The sequence below is a fragment of the Numida meleagris genome, chromosome 2 (genome assembly GCF_002078875.1).
Source record: "Numida meleagris isolate 19003 breed g44 Domestic line chromosome 2, NumMel1.0, whole genome shotgun sequence".
NCBI classification, from domain to species: Eukaryota; Metazoa; Chordata; class Aves; order Galliformes; family Numididae; genus Numida; species Numida meleagris.
In genome coordinates, this window is record NC_034410.1 from 60,965,240 (window position 1) to 60,981,301 (window position 16,062).

Here is a 16,062-nt window from a genome sequence, read left to right on the forward strand (position 1 = left end):
CCCAGTCTGTATGCACAGCCAGGGTTGTCCCATCCCACGTGCAGTTTAACTGCATGTTACACTTCATGCAGTTGTTAACTACCCAGATCTACAGTTTGTCAAGATCTCATCGCAGGGCCCCTCTATTTAAACAACTCCTAGGAAAACAGATTAAAGTCAGAAGCTTGACTTTCTGCTGTTTGTTTGCTCCATGATGTTGCTTTTCCATCTCCAGGTCTATTTAGCCATTCCCTTTGCCTGAAGGGCAAGTCTAGCACTGCTACTTGTCAATGTAAGCCCTTGACTAGATCTAAGCCCTTCTCTTCCTTTTCACAAAGGGTCTACAGTCTGGAAAAAAAGCCTCCACTCCACTCAGCTTTCATTTTATGATTAGAAATACCAGAGATTATGCACTCACAACATGGATATTTTCAAGGTGAGGCTGGATCAGGCCCTGGGCAATTTGATCTAGCTGTGGATGTCCCAGTTCATTGCAGGGGAGTTGGACTAAATGACCTTTAAAGGTCCATTCCAACTCTAAAGATTCTATGATTCTAACATAAGAGCTTCTGATCCATGGTGAGGAATACACTGAAATACACATCTTTAAGGTATAATATAAAACCCAGCATGTTTACACAACTCATTTCTACTCTAATCCTAGGTAAAAATGTTCACACGTAACCCAAGCAAGATGAGGCACAGCTTGCTTTACAGAGACTACCTGTTTTCATCGTATAGGATAAAAGCCACAAGAAAACCTCAAGGACAGCACAGCAGTACCTGTGGGGAAGGAGGTCCACCAGCTGGGATGGCCTCCTGTGGAATTCAGGGCAGAGCAGAGTTGCACAGCAGCAGCAGCTTGATCCATCCTACTGGAAGAGACCACACCATGCTTCCTTGTGATCAGCATCCATTGAAACACCTGCTCGCTTTTCTGCAAGCATCTGATACGAGTAAACAACCACTGAGCATTCCCACTTACACACAATCATCCTCCAGACACACACTCTAAAGGATACATACTAACTTGCTTTTCATCATGAAGTCACTGCAGGAGCCACTCCAGCTAGAACCTGACTTTCAACAAGTCTTCTTTTGTAGTGTTGTACCCTCTAAAGAAAAACTGCTATTAAAAAAAAGGGGGGGGGGGGGGGGGCAGAAAGCCACTCGGATCAAGTACTCGTATCAAGTCTGGTTACTTTATTTTTTTTATCTGCACAGTCAGTTAAAACAGTTAACATGATGAAAACAGACAATCACAGAAGCTTTAGGTACAGTATCTTAACACTGAAGAAGCAAATGACCACATAGAACCCTTCTTTTATGCCGGTCATTTCCAAACGAGACAGGAGTACATACAGAGGTCTAGTTCAGTGTAAAACCTGACGTTAAGCAGCAAGTTGCCCACAAGTTGCAGGACAGTAATATGGTGTTTACTGTAAATAGCTACAGCAGCAGTGTTAAGTGGACGAACTGCATAGAATGAACATTATGGACAAACATTAGATCACCATGATAACAGGCGTAGTGGCTCACCAACAGGTGTGAATTATGCAATTCAGCAAGAAACAATTGTCTACACTCTTACGTTTTAATAATAGTGTTCCCACTTTGTTCCACCAGTCCAAGCTGCATTTGTTCCAGCCTTCCTGCTAGTAACTGTTTTTCATTAGCGGCCACATACAAGTAATCACTGCTTATTCTAAAGTTACACAGCCCCTGCAACAAAAGTGATATGAATATATTTAAAATAACCAACCCAAAGTACATTCAATAGAACGGCTGCAACAATAAGGCAATGAACAGTTTTAAAAATAGATTTTACTCAACAAAAGCGACCAAACACACAACCTGTTGCCTTCATAAGGTTTCAGACTTGAATGGGTCAATTCCAAGTTAAGTGCTCATTCACCAGTAACATTTCGGAAATACAACAGTAAAAATATTGAAAGACATGAGTGTATTGGACTGCCAGCAATCACAACCCAGGTCTTATCACAAGTGTGCTTTCACTCACGTAGCTTCACTTTTACAGGTTTGCATGAAGTGCCCTGCACAAAGATATTACTACAGACTCTCAGAAAAAAGAAAAAGTGTATTGACAGAAAATACCGGTATTACAAAATCTTCCTAACCTCATAACATAAGCCTTTAGGCTGCTACTAATAAGACTGTGAATGTTATGCACTAGGCAGATAGCATTATTGGCAGCTATGTCACAGCAGCTTTAAAAAATACCGTCAGCTGTTTAAAAAAAGAGACTGAAAATAACTTTTGGGAGTGAAATGTACACTTACAAACCACAAAAGGATTTGTCTGGCTAGAGCAGATGAACCATCCAAAGATTCCACATCCATTTGTTTTAAACTACTATCTAATTGCATATTTAATCATTGTCAGCATTCAAACCCGCATGGATTTTCCTTCATTAACTTGCTCCAGAGTCTTGATTCTTACGCCCTTAGAGCTGCTCTGGCTAGCTAAATTTATTGCTGTAACTTCACATTTCTTCACAGCTACGAGAAGCAGAGACCGAGTTAACTGTTACTTATCTCAGCTGGAGATATTCGAAGCGTGAGCCTTTCGCCATCTTATCTCCAGGCAAAAGTGAAGTGCAGTGGAGTAGAGCGTTAATATTCCACATTAGGACCAAAATTAAAACAATCTCACTTGCAAGCCCACATAAGTAAAGCTCAAAGACGGAGATGCTAAATACTTGTCTTAAGAAGAGTGTTCCGGTACTTGGTCAGCACTGCTGAGCTGAAAGCCTCATCATGGGAAAATATACAGGAACAAGAATATTGTGACATTAAGTTGCACAGGGCAAACAACCGAAAGCAGCAGGGAAAAGAAACTGATGGTTTTTGCTCAGTTTGAGTAGATTGGAATTTTACTCATGAAGTAACATCATTAGGAATTCCCTTGTCAGTAGTGAGGACAGAGGAAGACGACTATTGCATTTCTACATGTGTTTCAAGGATATGTGCGTAGCACTGTCTAGTCATGCTTGAAAGTATAATCCTGTAATACAAAGCATGCTTATACATACATGCTAGCAGTTAAAACAACTTTTAGACCTCAAAGAAAGGTCCGGACTAATTTTATGTGCTTTAATGCTGAAACACCCAGATCATTTATAAAGTGAATGCCCTCTTTAACTTTCATTCACAGATGACAAATTAACACAAAGGCACCAGAGAAGTAGTCTTTTGCCAGATGTAGGTCTACTTAATGAAAAAGATAAATGCTGCTGCTTTTAACTATGCAAGCAAACCAAACTTCAAAAGTTACATGGTTTAAACTCCTTAACAGCTCAAAGTACAATTTTGTAGTCCTGTTGAACAGCAGTTTTTAATACAGTGAACGGTGATCCAAGCAATATCACATGTCTAGTTTTGAGAGAAAACTGAAGCTGTTAACGAAGCAGACGTTTTGGTAGTTCTCCCCTCCACACACGCAGAGAGGTGGGACCGCCGTGGTCCTCCTCATCCCAAAGATCTCGCGCAGTCTTCAAAGCCGATGAAGAGAACTGAATCTCCTAATTCTGAAGTGCAACATCAGAATTGCTGTATAACGCACTCTCAGAAAAACAGGAGCAACTACTCGTTACCTATGAAGATCAGTAAGTCCTCCACCAGACACGAGGTACCAAATTCGTTGCTGTAACACTATCAAAGTGTTAGAGTGATGTCTATCAAATTGGTCAGAATGCCTTAATTGGTTCCATGGAAAAAGATACATCTGGTACCAAATACCTGATGTAAGCGAGTTCAAAATGAGCTAGAGAAATACTTAGTATCCAAAAGCCAAAGATGACACTACAGATCACTAAACAGTAAATACATAATCTAGGCACCTTCTCCTCTCCAACACAAGTTGGACTTTGGATAAAAGGTTCAGGAAGAACAAAAAACCTATCAGGATTGTTCTCCCTGTAACCTTTCTTGTGTCAAAAACAAGACAACAGGTCTTACAACCCAATTCCTTTTTTTAAAGGAGATGATAACCAAAACCTCCCAACTGTGTTCATCTAATATTGTTCTTTCATATTTCATTTATACTCATACAGATATAAGAAAGTAACAAAATTTCACTTTAGAATACTTTCTAAAGCGGGATATTCTTTCAACCACTTTTCAAGTTCACATGCATTCTCACGGTTGAAGAAAAATATATATTCATATATACCTAAAGAAATAAAATTCAATTTCACTATATGTAGTTGCAGTGCTGTAAAGAAAAATAATTTAGAAACTATTTCAAGTCTGAAATGTGTATTATGTTCAGACAAATGCAGAGGCTAAGCCTATGGTCCAGGACCTGTTTTTAACCTGTACGCAGGGACAAGAGCTACAGCAGCTGAGCATTTTTCTAAAGGAGATTTCTCTCCGCCTCTTTTCTTCCAGTATTCTTTGACTTGCTGCTGAAGCCCTCCCTGAACCTTCACCGAAGTAGTATATATTGACAGTTCGGAATAAAGGTCCACGGGTATTAATATTACCTCTTAAGTCAGTTTTTCAGTAAGAGCGAACCACTGAACAACACAGTGCAGAGGTGCTTCACCATTCATAGTTAGCCACAAGTTCAAAGGAGTATTTTAAGTTGTTTCTTCTGCAGGTGCCCTTCGCTGCCGAGCAGATTTCTGTCTACCTCTCTGTGGTGAGGGTGGAGTCTCCTGTTCAGCTTCTGTCTCCGAAGGCTCGTTGTCCCCTTGCTGGGAACCCGTATCACCTATCAATTCTCTCAGGAATTTGAATTTAGACAAAAACAATTGCCAGACCACATACCAGCCTGCAGGAAATAAGAGAAAGAAGGTACCGCTTAGTTACTTCATATACATTGAGTCAGCTCTCAGGCAGAGTATACCAGAAAATCAAGGAAAAAAATAGAGAAAGATTGGCTGCCATCTTAATTACATTCAATCCAACAGCCCTCGCTTCCTTCCGCTCCACACACACACACACAGTCCTTTCTACAGACCTGTAAGCATCAATTCAGCTTGATCAGGTCTGCCCTCATCCTGAGGCAAATGTTTAAGCTCCAGGCAAGGACCTGGACGTATACTTAATTGTAGTGCCACAGCAAACAGTAAGTGGGCCTCAGTACATAAAGGACATTGAGGTGCTAGAGCAGGTCCAAAGAAGGGCAACAAGGCTGCTGAAGGGTTTGGAGAATATGCCCTATGAGGAGCGACTAAAGGAACTGGGGCTGTTTAGTCTGGGGAAGAGGAGGCTGAGGGGAGACCTCACTGCTCTCTTCAAATACCTGAAAGGTGATTGCAGTGAGAGTGGGGCTGGTCTCTTCTCACTGGTCACAGGCGACAGGACAAAGGGAAAAGGCCTCAAGTTGTGCCAAGGGAGGTTGAGGTTGGATATCAGGAAAAACTTCTTTACAGCAAGGGTTGTTAAGCACTGGAACAGGCTCCCCAGAAAGGTGGCTGAGTCACCATCCCTGAATGTGTTTAAAAACCATTTGGATGTGGTGCTCAGGGACATGATTTAGTGGTGGGTTGTTAGAGTTAAGGTAGCATGGTTAGGTTGTGGTTGGACTTGATGATCTTGAAGGTCTTTTCCAATCTGAGCAAGTCTGTGATTCTATGATTCTAGGCAATGACACCAGTGCACAGATGTGGGGTTCAGCTGTCAGGAGGAAACAAACTTTCATGGTTGCACCTAAAGTAAGGATACCAGATTCAGTACACAGACACTGTAAAAAGGTAGGTAGTGCTAGGGTTTCTACCCTCCCTCAGCAAACACATTACAACGAAGGCATCCCATTTTAAAAGCTGCATTTCATACTCATTAAGCACACTTGCAGAGATCTTGAAATTAATACCATGCTTTACAATAAATCCTATTCCAAAATCATGATTCAGAGACCAAATCTCCTAAATTCAAAAGTGTTACCTCAACATGTCAAAGTCCCATTAAAGAAACACGAGCATTCTCTGGTAAATTTGTGTAACATTTAGTTCTGCTTCATTGCTAAAATGCTCTTGGTCCCAAAACTATTAAAAAGTGAATTTTACAGCTGATAAAATCACATTTCTACAGTATCTTTACAAGCACTTAAGATCCACCACCTCCTTGCTCTTAAATCAATGTTTCTAGAGCAGATAACCAAGACTCATAAATACATCTGCTTTTTTTTTGTTGTTTTTTTTTTTTTTAAATCTTAATCTAACCCAGACCCTCCCTTTTGAAGTCTCATTTACCTAAGTATTTTGATAGAGAGGCTCAGGTGTCGCCACACGGACAACTAATGCTAATCCCTTTCCCTTTAGCTAGCCAGTCAGCTTCCATAATCTAAAGAACAGAAATGTCACTTAACTGTACTTCACAGACAAGTAGGATAAGATTCACACTGCGATCCGAAAGCACGCTAAATTAAGCAGTACCGGGAACCACTGATCTTTGAGCTGTAAATTAATACTTGATTTTCCTATCAGAAGGTTCGTCCATTCGAGCTTATACCACTGACCTACACAAATATGAAGAGCCCTATTTCACAGAACCAGGGAAACCTGTCCCCTCCAGCTACACAGCTGTCAGCAGAGGGATTTCTGAGCATGGACAAACAGCAACATATGAAGCAAGGGGATGCACTAACAGGTGGCACTTGTGTAACTACAGCACCCTGATTTTCCCTCCTCTTCTACAGCCAGAGTCATGCAAACACAAACAGCCATCACTTAGGACAAAGCAAGATCCCACCCTTTCCCTCTGCCCCAGAATACTTCTCACATCCTGCAGACTTCATTTCCCTAACTTCTCTGCTGCCAGGCAGTTGCTAAGCCTCCACCACGTATTTCCTTTGCCTTTGACATCTAACCCTTTCAATTATTTCTGACTCAACCAAATCTGATGCCTGACAAATGCATTAAAACTCCCAGCACCTAGAAGCAGCAAGTGGCTGGTTTGGTGCCTTCTTCCTTTCACATCTACCCTTAGATGTCAAAGGAAATCCACAATTGCTGACAGAGACAAAATCTGGGATGCTACAGTTACAAGTGCATGAAAAGCATGACGTCCTACCAAGTCTACTTGAGCATATGGCGGGGGTGAAACTCTCAGCCACAAACTGCCCGCTTCAAGAAACCCTATCTAAAATACCTGCAAGGTAAATTAATGTCAATTAATTACAGAGAATGTAATGTAATGTCAATTACTTCCAGAGAACACGGGGAGAAAAAAGCAGAAATATTCAGGGCTTTCAAAAATGATGTTGCAGGGCACTTTACAGAAGCATGACCTGAATACAGTTGGTATAAATAAATGCACCAGTAAGGAAGATATTTAATTCTGGCAGGATAAAGTGCATTATATGCTTCTTTTATCACTGCAAACAGGCTATTTAACACACAGAATTACAGCTTGGAAGAAAAAAAAGCACTGAAAGACATTACAAGCTCCTTCTCAGACCTTCTTCAGAAAAGCAGCATTTTTTCCCCTCATGTTTGTTTTCAGATAGACCACAGTGGTCTGAAAACACAAAGCACCAAATATCACAAATGGACCACAAAGCTCACTAGCTTAGGATAGAATCAGGACACCCACAGACAACCAAGCCAACACGACTGGTTGTAGCCAATAACTGAACAGACCAGCATGAAGAGACGTGAAGTGAACCAGCGTGCCATGCACTGAAGTGACAAGAGGCTTCTCCACTGACTGCAGGAAGGACAGCTGGGCTTGGAAAAGTATGGCTGGGATTGGAAGGGACCTGGTTCAAAGGTCATGATCATCTTAAGATCACCTAGTTCCAACCCCCCTGCTATAGGCACAGACACCTCCCACTAGACCAGGTCACTAAATAAGGTCAGTTTACCCTGTCTCTGCCATGTCCCCGTCCACTGTGGCTTCACGATCTCCTTTTCTGAACTTCTTCCCATTATTATGCTCCCTGAAGACACAGTCCTCCCCGCACACTCTGCTGCTTCCACATCAAAGACTCACAAGATCTCCCAGACAAGGAGGTATAAGGTAATCAAAATAGAAAGATTCCTTTCTTTCACTTGTTCTCATTGCAGTGCCAGCTTGCAGGGGAAGTTTAAAAAAAAAAAAAAATACATCCCAAACAAATAGACAGTTCAAGCTGCCCATTCAGCTGAGACGCCCTGCCGCCTGGCAGGTACTGAACACTTACATCAGAAACTTCTTAGAAATAAACAGACTCCCAAAGAGTTGAAGAAAGTCACTCAGGGTAAAAGACTCCAGTAACAGTATCACATAAATACACGACTTAAAAAAAAAAAAAAAAAAAAGACAAAGACTGGGGGCAGATTCAAAGTACTGAGTTACTCCCTAATCTGTTGACAATGCATCGATTCTTCAGTCTCTTAAGAAAGCAGCAAAATTGTAACACCAGACATCGTTCCACGCTTTATAACTGTAAATTACATGATGTATTTAAGAAGAAATTAAAATGCTGACACGGGACAGGTGGCTGACACTGCGGTTTGCACGTATAATGCTGCCAGTCTGTTTGAGCAGGCCACTCGAAGAAGCCCTGCTGATTTAACTTCACCACATAAAACACTTGATCACAATCAGTCCTCCGGGACAACCGTACATAACCGCAATGCAAAGCCAGGGTTCCAACTCATGCTGCAGCAGGTACCTGAATCCAGAGTCTGGAAACCCTGCCAACAGCCAGTGCTTTGCATTCAGGCAAAATAGCAGCTCCCAGCCCCTGCCAAATTTTAAGCAGGGAGCGGCTGTCTCGCTCCAAATGCCACAGCTAGGTGCTGCCCAAAGACATTTAAGCCATGTTTGGCACTGTGCCCTCAGCACGTCAACCCCTCCTATAAATCGTGATGCAGAGATTGGACTGTAAGTCAAAGCCTCTGTCCCCAACTCCCAAGTATGCATCTCTGCAGTACCATGATGTTGAACACATTTTATGATTTGACCAAGTTCCAATAAAGCCACCGTTCCTGCTACTTCCTACAGTGACTCCTGGTTTGTTGCAGAAAGGCAAGAAGCAAAGTGATCTAACTGTTATGCTGCTCTCCCACAAGAGGGGAGAGGCACTGGCCTCAGATCCATCGATTTCATGCGCTTTACGCTGGCCTGTAAGCAGAAATTAACAGAGAAAGGGATGTCTTTATTGGAGCCTATTCCCATCTTCCTGGTTCAAATAGAAGAGACGCATACAAAACAGAACGGGGGTAACACGGAGCGCTGCTCAGAAGTAACCTGTTTTCTTATGCAAAATACAACTCACTGAGAAAGGAAGAAAGGTGATGTGGGAACAGCGCAAGAGAGTTTGGAGGGTTGGCTTCTATTTCTGCCTCCACTATCAACTTCCTGAACAGTCTTGCTAAATTATTTTTACCTCTGTCCCCACTGATTTAAAAATAGGATACTACTACTCCAGCAGCGAAGACTAAGCTCTGATGTTTTTCCATTTGCAACCAAGTTGCACACTTGTATCAGCAAGTTGAGTCACACAATCTTTGTTTTAAGGTCATTTGTGTCTCTTCACCACCGCCTTGCTGGCCTGGCTTCCCAGACGAGGTGAGCACACCTATCTGTTGCACTGAAGGCACTTGTGTGGTTTCACCTAGCTCCACCTGTTAATCCATTGGGAAAACAAACACGCAGAGGTAAGCAGTACTGGAATTCACCTCGGCTGCTCTTCTGTTTCATCCCACCTCCTTCACTCTGCACAAACTCCTAGCAGCTGCAGAGGAGCGAGGAAAGCACTAAACCAATGAGACCATGAGAGAAACCAGAGCAAGGAAGTCAGACTGGATGGCAATCAAGTAGAAGCAATTTACCTTTGGCCCACTTGTAGAAGAGCAACTGAAAAACAGCTACGGTTCTAGTCTCTGAATGGTTTCTGTGTCGGACGTGCTCAGTTTACAAATTTCACTCACTGTAAGCCTTCAGTGCTTCCTTAACAAATTGAAATCCACATGGAAAATGGCAAACGCAAGCACCCAGAAGCGTTAAACAGAAGAAGAAATCAGGTCACTTATTCAAAGTATTTCTATAGACAAATGCCTAATTCAGGCATAATCATTCGCTTTTCGCATGGCTGATGAACTGGTCCCAATAATTTCCAATACTTCCTGCTCTGAATTTTTACCTTCAGGAAGTTTTGAACTGAAAATCCTTCCCGCTATTTAAGTTTTCATAGCAGACGTCCCATCACATTTGGGATACGTGACAAATTCACACCATCCTGGGATATCTGCTGGATGTTTTAGTACATTGCTCTCTGCAAGCATTCACACCGCAAGTCCTTCTATAAGCCACTCAAAACCCAACTGACAGCTCTTCAGTCTCTTGACCTCGCAAGCCCTTTTCTGAGGCTGTTAAATACCTCTCATCAGATGGCTATAAAACATTCTTATCAGCTTAAGTTTACTCAAGCTTATATCCAGCCACTCTGGTGTCAGGTTTGCCCACTAATTTTATGCCTCGCTGGCTGGCGTTTACTCATATCCTGTCACACAGAGCGCTCATCTCCTTGGGAGACCAACGGACTGTAAAGAACAGAGACCTACAGCTAAGAAGGCGATAAGAAACCACCTATCACAGGCACAAACAATTAGGTTGAAGGTAGCTTATATTCCAGTTATTCTAATAGTGGCCTCGACACCACTTTTCCACAAATATTTTCCATTAATAATCTTGGCACAAAAACTAGAAGCATCCTACTACTAACTAATTAGTAAATGCTGATAACATTTTGGAAAAAAAACCATTATCAGCACGACATAAATCACTATCTAACCCTATCTAGTCACTTCTAGCAGGGTAACAGTTAAAAAGCAAACCCCAAACAATTGAAACGGCAGCTTTCTGTGCTTAGCACCTTTAACACCTAGGTACGATTTGGCAACCTCTGCAATAAGCTCTGATATTGTAACACTGATAGCAAGGCTTAGATTAGTTGACAAACCTTTTTTCTATGAACTTCAAACAGTAGAAGTTTTGGCCTCCAAAATACTCTTTGTTCACAAGCTTGCCGTTTTCCCCCTGTTGTGTAAAAGACTACTTTCTCCTTTTCTAAGCCTGTAGGCTGATCATTTAACATGACGTACTGCAGTTCCTCAGTAATAAGGCAACTGAACAACAGCTGCCTGATCACCTTTTTACAGACTGCTCGGTTTATAACCGTCGTATTCCCCCAGCTATGTATTTGCCAGGACAGGTATCTAACCTACTTACAATCTCCTCATGCAGAAATCATTACATGACTCCCACCACTCTACACTTAATAAAAAAGGATAAGAAAACTCTTGGGATTTTTTTCTTTAAATAGTGAAATGGAAACACGCTGTTTGAGACATAAGCACGTGATAGATCCCTGTAGCAATGGCATTCCCTATTTTACACTGAATATCTAACACTGTATTTGCCTATTTTCTTTCTACAAAGAATCAGCATATTTCAGAGGAATGCTTGCAATGACAAATTAATCCTTTGCTAATCCTCTCTTCAGGATACTAACAGTTCTGTTTGAACCCATTATATTAATTATCCCACATAATTTATGTATGAATGTACTTGACACTTATGTTCAAGGGCTGCTCCAAAAGTAATGCCTCCTACTTTACAGCATTGACCTGCGACATCAGAGGCAGATATTGGTGGTATGGCAGTAGGGGCTAAACCTTCCACCAATATTCCATTACATTTTGTTGCCATGCAACAGACAGCAGCAGAGGGGCACTCTGACAAAATGGCGTCTGACATGGAAGTGTGGATGAAACACAGGTGTGTCACTGAATTCCTCCATATAGGGAAAAAATGGCACACGCTGACATTCACGAATGCTTGCTAAATGTTTCTGGAGACCCAACAGTGGATGTGGGCACACTGAGATGGTGGGTGGTGCATTTCAGAACTGGCGACAGCAACATGAAAGACAAGCCACATTCCGGACAGCCATGCAGATTTTTACAAGTGCAGCATGCAGGCTCTTGTTCAACACTGCCGAAAACATATAGCTAATGGTGGTGACCACACTAGAAAATGGTGTTTTGTAGCTGAGAATTTGCTCTATCCAATAGTGTTATTGTTCTCCTCATATACAATGTAGCTTCCATGGAAATAAGTAAGAGGCATTACTTTTAGAATGACCTAGAGTGTCCATAGATGTTAAGACTTCATTTCACCTGCCATTTCATTATCCAGTACCTTGATATTGCAAAATCCTTCTGCAGTGCTTCACAGCTTAGAACACAACCAACTTTTTTAAGCATCAGGTGTCAAGTAAGTCTTCGCTTGACTCACTATGCTTTCTAAAATCATTTAGAAATCCAACAGCATTCTTTTTTTTTTTTTTTTAAATCTCAGAAACGCTTCATACTGAAGTGTGGTTGAGTTCAGTGTTGGTGGTCTTCTCTTTATTTTTTCTTCTTTTTTAATTCCAAGTTCAACACATTGATCACATCATCCACACGCACTACATCAACGCTTCCTTCCAGCAGCTCCCAAAGACCTGTAAAGTTGCGCCTCCTATTTAAATAACCTTTCTCTCTACATCTAGAAAGCACATGTTCCAGAAGTTTTGTTTTTTTTTTTTTAAATGTGGAACCAAGCATTGCTCTCAACCTATTCTAGCAAACACATAATCATTAAGGCTGGAAAACACCACTGAGATCATCAAGTCCAACCAGCAACCCATCCCCACCATACCCACTAACCACATCCCTCAGTGCCACATCCACACATTTCTTGAACACCGCCAGGGACAGTGACTCTACCACCTCCCTGGGCAGCCCATTCCAGAGCCTCACCGCTCTTTCTGAGAAGAAATTTTTCTTAATATCCAACCTGAACTTCCACTGGTGCTACTTGAGGCCATCACCTCTGGTCTCATCTCCAGTTATCTTGGGGAAGAGGGCAACCCCCTCCTCGCCACAACCTCCCTTCAGGCAGTTGCAGAGAGCTGTAAGGTCTCCCCTGAGCCTCCTCTTCTCCAGACACAACAATCCCAGCTCCCTCAGCCGTTCTCCATCAGACTTGTGCTCCAGAGCCCTCACAGTTTCACTGCAGTTTTCTGGACACATGACACAGGCTGAGGGGTACCAGCAGGAAAAGCACCTCTGCTCACTGGCATTTTGCACCTGAAGCACTTCCAAGCTCACAGTGATTTGGATACGAGGAGCAAGGGCACTCCGGCCCACTCCCACCTCCTGGAAACGGGGCCCTTTTTCATTCCCTCAAGCCAACCCATACAGAGAGGGGCCACCAGAGCCTGAGAACACAGCAGACAGGCCACAGAAACACAGAGCTTGGAAAAGACCCCTAAGATCATCCAGCCCAACCGCCCCGCTACCACCCATATTTCCCCACTAAATCATGTAGCCTCAGTACAACACCTATAAGTTCCTTGAACACCGAGGCCGACCCCGACCCGGGCACTCACCGCAGAGCATGAAGAGCAGCACACAGGCCAAGGTGGCCACGATCACCAGCAGGGTCAGCCCGATGCTCTGCCACATGCTGCCGGGCCCTTCCCCACCGCCAGGAGCGGGGCCCGACTCCCGACGGCGGTTCAGCGGCCCGCTCGCCTCTCACGCAGGGTCCGACCCGGACCCGAGGCGCCGCGGGGCACAGATAAAAGCCCGGAGGCTACAGAGCGCGGGCAGCACCTCGCATGGCCGCCCACCTCCCCGGAGAAAGAGCCGGCAGAGCCCAGCGCCAGCCGTGCCGGCGGCGGGCAGGCGGGGCGGGCTTTGGGGCGCGGCGTGGTGACGCTAGCAGAGCGCGGAGCACGGCGGGAGGCGTAGTTCCGCTCCCCGGGAGCTGGCGGGCGCCGCGGGCAGCGCAGACTACAGTTCCCAGAGTGCCCCGCGCCGCGCGAAGCGAGGTCCCGCGGCCGGAGCGTGTCCCCGTGTTATCGCGGCCGCCCTTGGTGCGCGGCGTTTGCGTGTGGGGTTACAGCCGGGCGCCCGGCTGTCGGCTGAGGCAGCGCTTTTACACCCGCACCACCCCGCTGCGGTTCCAGTTCCGCATGACCTTGGTGCCCGTGCCCTCTGCTGGCGCCGCAGCTGCCTTTCCTCAGAGAAATCTGGGGAAATCAGGTTACCAGGAGCCCTGCGGTAAGGGCGGTGCTCCTGGCTGGCTCTGACCTCGCCCTTAGCACCGCAGTACGATTATCAGCTTCCCTTCTAGCCTAGGAGGCACTGTTAATGTTTATAAAGCGTGTGTTCGATACACTACTGCAGCTTCCCATGGAGATGTCACCGCTGCGGGGGGATGTCACTGAAAAGCCAGTCCACTTCTCTTTGTGTTTCTGATATGGATTATCTTAAAATCTCCCCTTCCGACTGAAGCCAAAATCTGTGCTTTTCCTGCCCACTGAGCATCCCATGTGCCTCCCCCTCTTCACGATACCTCCAACCCCAAAGTACTCGCGCACGCAATCCCCCCGCTCAGATCCTTACAGCTGCTGTCCCTTCACCAGGTCACACCTGAGTCCCACCTTCCCATTTCAGACAGGTTAATACCCTGCCAAACCCACCTGTCATGTCTTGCAAGCGTCATCCTACTTGAAACACCTTTCCTGATGTGTCTCAATCACTAAGTACTTTGACATGTCTCCTCATCTTTCATTCTAACCCAAGCAGTTGTTACACGTGTGCTTAAGCAAGGTTTCTTCTGTATTGCAAACAAAGCAATAACAGTTACTACCATGTTAACTTCTGAAAAATAAATAAGTTCCCTCCTAGCTACGCTGTTCCGCTTCTCTAATTTTTTACTTCTCATGTATAATTAGGGCAAATTCTCTGGGTATGGAACTGGAACATTCTTTTTCCTCTAAAATAGCTGTCTCATTTTGGAGCTATTCAAAAATTTCATATACATCATTTTACAGTTCCAAACAGTTTTATGAATTGTAGTTAATTAATTCGCATCACATCCCCAAACCACATCACAGAGCCACTCAGCACCCATAACTGATGAAAAAATTATCTTGGTATGAAGTCATTCTGAAGTGATAAATATACACAGTGATGATACCATCTAAGGCAGTACGCTAGGAAATAAAGATGAAAGCAGGTAGCAATTACATTTTTCATATTACACTGCTCAGGCAGACAGCTTTTTAATCAACATGTCTTCAGTGTGGAAAGCTTTAATTTTATTAAAATGTGCCTCTCTAGAATGCAACATATAAAATGAAGGGGTTTCAGGCTCGAACATAAGGCACCTCCAAATGGTAAATCCTCTTAGTTTGAAAGAACTAGCTCATAAACCAAAGCTGATATAATTTTAGTTGCTGGTACTAGCTAGTCTGAAAAATCCATCTTCTGTCAATTAAAACTTTCTCAAATTATACTACTAGAAATGTGCTCCCAAAGTTGGTCCTCCTTTACTAAAAGCAAATCTTCTATGCTCCAGACTTTCTCTCTGCTTTCAATGGCCTGTTATTGCTGGAGGCCAGTGTGGATGTAGGACTGAAGTCGTCATCAGCCCTGACAGCATGCCAGTAAAGAAGGCTGTCAAGGTTGAAACAGTTGAACAGACAAATCCTCATGAGCATAGGGAAGAGGTAACTGTGGATGTTACATTTTAACCAAGTCAGGAGATAAAAGGAGAAACACTTCCTCCTCCAATCATTTGGTGAATACAATCTTAGTTATCAGATTTTTCCTAAGGCTATAAAGCATTTCCTGTGGACCACATGGAGCACTTTGTGTCAAACGAAACACATATGCAGATTTCCATCTGAATCAAAAACAAACAAACAAACAACAACAAAAACCCAATAATATTGTATGTATGTATTATATGCCAGACCATGGGGTAGGTCAACTACCTTGACAACCACCAAGCATCTGACACGGATTTCACAGAGCAGCACTGACATGCAATGTTGCAAATAAGACAGCTAAAGACAACCTGTAATCCAGTTTCTGAAGGCACAATCCTTATTTAAAGGGTGTGAAAGCCAATGCACCTAGACCAACCAGCTTTTTCACAGCAGCTGGTTAACTAGTGCTCATGTTTGTGCAGCAAAACAAGATGAGGGGTGTTATTATCTTTCATCACCAGGCTGAATGAAACATATGTTCGAAGTAACAACTGCTTTTGGATTTGCCCCTTTTGGCCTCTT

General features: G+C 43.5%; 1 protein-coding gene across 1 annotated transcript; it reads right to left on the bottom strand.

Moving 5' to 3' along the window:
* On the bottom strand, positions 1,160–13,678 carry SMIM13 (small integral membrane protein 13). Its single transcript, XM_021387993.1, has 2 exons — positions 13,369–13,678; positions 1,160–4,773 (listed from the first exon to the last, which is right to left on the bottom strand). Exons 1-2 carry the CDS (start codon positions 13,442–13,444, stop codon positions 4,580–4,582), a joined length of 270 nt encoding a protein of 89 aa, XP_021243668.1. The 5' UTR covers positions 13,445–13,678; the 3' UTR covers positions 1,160–4,579.